This window comes from Micromys minutus, assembly GCF_963924665.1.
Source record: "Micromys minutus genome assembly, chromosome: 30".
Lineage (NCBI taxonomy): Eukaryota > Metazoa > Chordata > Mammalia > Rodentia > Muridae > Micromys > Micromys minutus.
The window spans coordinates 28,233,599-28,240,809 of record NC_137965.1 but is presented as its reverse complement, the minus strand read 5'-3'; the positions used below and the strand labels follow the sequence as shown (position 1 = coordinate 28,240,809).

General features: G+C 34.0%; 1 protein-coding gene across 1 annotated transcript in view; it reads right to left on the bottom strand.

Moving 5' to 3' along the window:
* Positions 1 to 2,299: 2,299 nt before the first annotated feature.
* The window catches only part of LOC308439598 (vomeronasal type-2 receptor 116-like), a gene marked incomplete at both ends in the record, with an annotated part of 29,076 nt that continues 24,164 nt past the window's right edge, over positions 2,300 to 7,211 (bottom strand). Inside the window, 3 exon segments of the mRNA XM_080941476.1 lie at positions 2,300 to 2,320; positions 2,322 to 3,232; positions 6,896 to 7,019. Of these exon segments, the coding sequence (XP_080797602.1) occupies positions 2,300 to 2,320; positions 2,322 to 3,232; positions 6,896 to 7,019 (1,056 nt within the window).

Here is a 7,211-nt window from a genome sequence, read left to right as displayed (position 1 = left end):
AAATGTTTGTAATCAGCTAGTAATTACTTGGGAAGACTTGGCTTGAAAGGGACATTCAAGGAGAATCCAAGAATTTCTATTTGTTGCTATGAGCCACATGGACTCTTTAGAAGATGTATTCCAGAAAATAGAAATATTACTGAAGAAGTATTTAAGATAGGAAAGACCACAGAATATCTCAGATCAAGATTCATGATTTTTTGAAATTTTAAAATTCTAAACATAATTGAAGGTAGAAAAGCACTGAAATCATGGGCAGGAGACAATAAAGATTTTAAGTGAGACTTAGAGTAGACTGTAGAAATCATTGGGGAAAATGGTGTTGGCTTGGCACATGAAGCTCATGTCCAGGTGAGATGTATGCAGAGCTACTATGAAATAGTTGTCAGAACTGTAGGTAAGACAAGTAGAAAATATACAAGATACATGACTTCTATGACAAGTATAGGACAGACTTTAGGTTATTTTTTAGGCACAGTGATTGAAGTCATGGCAAAATAGCTCCACCTGAGTCACACATAAAATTAGTTACATGTGAATATCCACATAAAACTGTGGGAGTATTCAAAAGTCACAAAGAGAGAACAGTAAAAAAATATGAATCCACCATTTGATCCTTCCATGCTGGGCATGGTCAATGGTGGAGAGCTCTATCTCTCCCTGGGTAAAACAATTTGAAGACCATGTCCAGTAGAATTGGCCATGAATTTGCATATTATGGATTGAATAGCCATTAGGATATGAGAATCAGAGTGTTATCTCTGCCCTTTGCTGGTTGTAGCATTGGGTAATGTAGCCACAATATAGATGAGGAACTCTCTTTTAGTTATGGATAAAGCTCATCATCTACCCAGTAATTGGTATATCCTGAGGTTTGTTGTGAACATCTCACACATTTACTTTATGATCAGTTGGAATACATGAAAATTCCAGACCTACGAATTTAAACTTTCAGATGTCAGTTAAAAAGGCAGGGCAAGAGCATGGAATTGCTGATCAGTCTTGGTAAATATTCCATATGGAGATTGTACTACAAGACATAGAACTCAGACTAAATAAATAAATCAATACAATAAACATGTATAAATAAAGAAATGTGGACAATATGGTATGCACTAGAGCATACTGATGGACTATTCATTCCACAAAGAGATGTTTTGTGGTTGTTGTTGTTTTTTGTTTTTTTTTTTTTCATCAAGAATTGATGGTAAAAATGGATAGGAAGATGGGTGGAAGTAAGGTACCTGATTTTAAATTTAAAACAAGTCAATAAACTGTTTTTTTTTAAAGAGAATGCAACATAAGAGAAAACAGGAAGTAACTTAGCCTCTTCATGTGGCTGTCTGGTTGGTCTGTACAACTAGCTAAAGAGTTTCAAATGGTGATTGAAACAAATAACCTAAAAACATTTTTATATCTGTAAATATATTGCCAACAGAATTTTTACCTTCTTGAATTTTATATTTTAATAGATGTACATTCTTTCAGGAACTCATGTTCCAGAACAGAGTATTAACTCCTTGGGAGGACAGACACTGTAGTTTCAAAAATATAAGTAACATTTACAGAACACAGAGGAGATTAGATATAGACTAGGCACAACATTTGATACTAAAACATATTCATGTGGCAGAGATGTTCTTCATGACTCAGAAAGTTCTACCTTGAAACATTATATTACACATTATATATACACTTTAGACACAGATTATAACAACTTATTTAAATACAATACGATTATATAAAAAGATAAGCAGAGTGAATGTGGTTTTCTTTTTTTATTATTAACACTTTTATTTTACAAAACAAAGATAAATATACAGATTTCAAGCATTTTTTGCATAAAATTATACAATACATTTTTGTCAGTACTTTTTTTTCAGATTTTAAAATAATTTTTACATAAATCTATATGAATAGTCAGTACTTGATCTTTTAAAAGGTTTGACAGTATGCATCGAAAACCCAATAGTTACAATGAGCACAAAGTACATGCAAAACAAAATGTAACATGAAAATAGTCAAAGTTTTCTTGTTGTGTAAAGATTTTTTTGTTTTGTTTTGTTTTGTTTTGTTTTCTTTATTTCTTGGACTTCCTACAGTCTGTGAGTTGTTTCTGGGGGATGTGGTTTTCAAACATGGAAAATAAATGTGTTTCATACTATATCACTATAATAAATTTGGGTAATGAAAAAAAACCTGATATACTTTCATTCATACTGTAATTGCATAACATGTTTTATATTGATATATGAATGATCCTTTTCATGAAACTGTTAACATAAAACCTGAACTTTTTTCAACTATATTTTAAAGGAATTCTTCTTATTAGAATGTGACTTTTTCCTGATATGATTAAGTGAATTCTTGTCTGGTCTCAACATGATAATGTAACACTTGGGACCAAATATAAAGGCAAGGAGTGCTGTGCTTGAAGCCAAGATAGAAAATACTTCCATAGCCACCATGACCTTTCCTTTAGTGCTGTGGTAGACAGGAAGAAAGGTGACCCAGACACAGAAGAACACCAGCATACTGAAAGACAGAAATTTGGATTCATTGAAAGTATCAGGCAAATTTCTCGACAAAAAAGCCATAGTATAACTCCCAAGGGCTAAGAAACAGAGGTATCCAAGGACACAGTGGAAGGCCAGCGCTGAGCCCTTGTTGCACAAAATGATGATGTGTCCATGTTCAGTCTGAGCATCTTGGTCAATGAATGGTGGGGATGTTGCCATCCATATTCCACAAAGAAGAAGTTGGATAAGGGTGCAGATAGGAATGATGTAGTTTGGACCCCTTGATATCATTAACCACCTTACCATTCTCCCTGGGAAACTGACCTTAAAGGCAAGCACCACAGTAATAGCTTTGGCTAACACAGTGGATAGAGCCATAGTGAAAGCAACCCCAAAGGTGGTCTGCTGAAGGATGCAAGTGGCTGTGTTCGGCTGACCAATGAAGTTCAAAGAACATAGAAAACAGAATTTGAGTGTGATGAGCAAAATGTAGCTGAGAGCTCGGTTATTGGCCTTGACAATAGGAGTGTCTCTGTGCTTCACAAAGATGCCAATCACGAAGGCTGTGAGTGCAGATAAACACAAAGCTGTGCTGGCTAATGCCATCCCCAAGGGTTCTTCATAGGCCAGAAAGCTCACAGATTTTTGGTAGCAGTTGTTTTTTTCCTTATTTGCATAATGACTCTCTGGACACTTCTCACACTGTTCTGCATCTTATCAGAAATGTAGGTTATCATAAAATAAAAATATAGACTAAGGTGATTTATTTCATTCTGAGACATTTCTAATTAAAGAGACTGTCACAAAATTACGATACTTTATTTTCTCAGGGTAAAAGTAATTAGTAATGTGGTTCATACAATTCTATATTTATAAACTGCACCTTGTTCTTTACATATTTCATTCTCTGTTCATGTTCATATATAATAGGATTTGATTCAATCCTTCTTTAATTACTACACTCCTTCCCTTTCCTCAGTTTTTATACAGAACTCAATATTCTCTGTTCTTTACATTTCTCATTTTAATAACCACTCAGTCTATTCAGCTGAACCAGTTTATATACAACTGGGAATGTATTTAGTGGAAAAATGTGTCAACTTTCAAGTTCTACCTGTGTACAGAATATTTTTGTATTTTTTCAGGTACCTATCAACATTCAGTAAATCCTTAAGAATCTTAATTGTGACTTAAATTGTGCTAGCTAAATATCTTCTTCTCATTTCCTACAATATTTCTCTGCATTTAATGACAATGCTGTACCTCTTTTGAATATAACTAGAATACTAAATTACACTGCAAAAACTTATGATGGCCCTGATAATAATCATAATTGACATATATTTCTTAATTTAAACATGGAAAATCTGGATTAGAGCAAGAAATTTTGCAAAACATATAAAATTTTCTTATATGTGAATCATTATTTTTTCTTTAAAATTCTTTGTGTTCACAAATTACTTTCATTCTCTGCTGAGTTTATTGAGTAGAACCTATTACATTGGATAGTGCTCAAAAATCACCCAATAATACAATTTTATGGCATTTACACCAAGCATAGATAAAATATTTTTTAAAAATGTGAGAAATTTTTAAACAGTTATAATAATCTGCTCTAAAACTTCCTTAAAATTTTGTAAGTATTACGATTAACTTTTAATATTTGCTCCAAGTTATATTAGTTACAATATTTAGGTATGGTAGTTTAATTAGGCATGGCCCATAGAGTGACACTATTTGAAAGTATCCACTTGTTGAAGCAATTATGTCACTATTGTTCTGGGCTTTATGACCCTCCTTCTAGGAGACTGGAAGTCAATCTTTTTTAGAATGTTATATGTAAAAATGTAGATCTCTCACCTCCTCCTGTACCATGCCTGTCTGTCATATTCCTTCTTTGAAAATATTTTACTGAACCTCTGAATGTGTAAGCCAATCCCAAAGAAAAGTTTTTTCTTATAAAAGTTGACTTTGTTAAAGTATTTGTTCAAGGCAGTAAAACCATAACTAAGACATAAGTTAGGACCAAAAGTAGGATTCAACTATCATACGGATGATGATGTCTTCGGTTGGAAAATGTGGATTTTGAGATTTTTAATTTGGAAAGCATCAGAATGCTTTAAGTGGAACTTAATGCATGATCCTTTTAGGAATATAGAAGCTTTTGTTACTGAGGGTGATTTGAAATGTGGAAAGATTGAAAAGCATTTAACAAAATAAACATCCCTTCATGGTAAAAGTATTAGAGATCAGGAATTTAAGGCACTTACACATTAAAAGTAACATACAGCAAACCTTCATCCAACATCAAATTACATGGAGAGATAATTGAAGCAATCCTACTAATAAAGCAACAAGAAAAGGATGCCCACTCTGATTATCTACTAAATATAATCCTTGAAGTTCTAGATATAACAATAAGGCAACAACAGTATATCAGGGTAAACAGATTTGACAAGAAATAATCAAAATATTACCATTTGTAAATGATATCTTATGAAGTTTATGTGAGTATCACCATGCAATCTACCAGAGTTCTTCTATAGCTAATAACTAACTTAAGTGGGTGAATAATAAGTTAACTCAAATAAATTTTAGCCACATGACACAGACTTATTCCTGTATAGAAGAACTGCTTTGATAAAAGTGGAGAAAACTCCAAGGAAAAGCATTCCAGTGGAATACCCAACTGGAGACCCAGCTCATAGAGCAACACCAAGGCCCAACTTTATTATTGATACTATGATGTTCTTTCATACAGGACACAGGTATGGATAACCTCTGAGAGGCCCATTCAATAGGTGGCTGAGACAGATGCAGCTACTTAAACCCAGACACTATAATTTTGTTGGGAACCCCTACAAGTGAATTAGGTAAAGGATGGAAGAAGGAGAAGATAAAGGTGACTCCATTTGAAAAGCACCAGTGATAGAGGCACCCAGACACATATATAGCAGAGGACTGCGTGGTCTGTCTTCAGTGAGTGATGTTCCTAATTCTCATTCTCAAGAGGCTCCATAAAGTGGGGGTGCTGGTCTTGGGGAAGCATCCTCTTGAAAATGAGGATGGGGTAAAAAAAATAGGATAAAGAACTATGGTAGGGTGGTCTCAGTGTGAGGAACATGACTGAATTGTAAATAAATATATACACTCATTAATTATGGTGTTGGCATATAGATTTAGAATATTTGTACATTTTCATAATAACAGGAAGCATAGAAGCACATGGCATAGATCACACTGGAACAGAAAAAGTCAAATGCTTTAATCCTGATTTGATAAAGCAGCAGAAGAGAAAGAGAGAGAGAGACAGAGACAGAGACAGAGACAGAGAGACAGAGAGAGACAGAGACAGAGAGACAGAGACAGAGAGACAGACAGAGAGAGAGAGAGAGAGAGAGAGAGAGAGAGAGAGAGAGAGAGAGAGAGAAGACCAGATGTCACATGGAATTTGAAAACCTAAAGTCAGCCCTTAGAGTTAAACCTCCCCCTAAAAGACTAGAACACCTAATCTTTTCTAATGTTTCCAGTAACACAATACAGGGTTCTGTAAGAGAAAGTTAGCAAGCCTTCAGTTTATAGAAGACTACAAATAGCATTGTTTCCAAAACACAGAGAAATTGTTGCCATACTTTCAAAACAAATGAGAAAATGTGTTAGATTCATGGAAGCTTATGCCAGACCAATTTCAGCATAGATATTAGAGGTAGCCATGAAGTTACCCATCCACCCCCATAAAATAAGGTTATTTGCGGTTGTTAGCTACTGAAAGAAAAATCAGCATTACTTTTCAGCGTGCAGCACAAGATTGGTTAACAACCTTTAAGCATACAAGTAAATATAAATGAGTATCAATAACTGTATTAGACAGTTAAATTACCAAATTTGGCAGCAAGCATAGGGAAAAAAATCTGGGAGTAGTGTGCATGTGGTGAATGCAATGAAAACACAATATATAAAATTATGAAACAACTGAAAATGATAAATGAATTGTTAATAATCCCAAGGAAAAATCAACAGGTCGGACCCTTATATGGTTCTTAAAATCATTGAAATATACATTTTAAAAACAATATTTAATAATTTATTAATATATTCAAAATGGCAGAGTGAAATGAAAAAAACATTGAAAAATACAAAGAAAAATATTTGTGTCTTCCAATACCAATATTGGCATAGTATTAAAGATGTATATAAAGTATGATTTGTAATGCCTGTGGTGACCTATTTCAGGGGATGATGTTGAATCATGATACTTAAATTCTTTAGAAAAGTAATCAAAAATTTATATCTGACTTATAATGTGATCTTTTTAATTTGTGAACATATTGAGCTATCCAGTGTAGAAATAGAGTTATCCATAAACCAGCATTTACCTGTCCCATTAGAAATCTCATTGTCTGCACAAGGAGTGCACTTGTAGCAGCAGATGGCTTTACCCTCCAAGGTTACTTTCCTGAATCCAGGCCCACAACTTTCACTGCACACAGACTGAGGGATCTGAGAAGAATGAAAAGAATGGCATATAATGCTTAGGCTTTTTTGAAAAAAATCATAAAAACAGTTCTTTAATGTTATGCAATAGAATCCCAGGACCCAACATGGGTACTATTAGCTGAAATACCCACAACAAGGGTTCAAGAATTTGAAGAAACCTTATCCAGAATTTAGGCAGGGTTCCCAGGTGAAGGA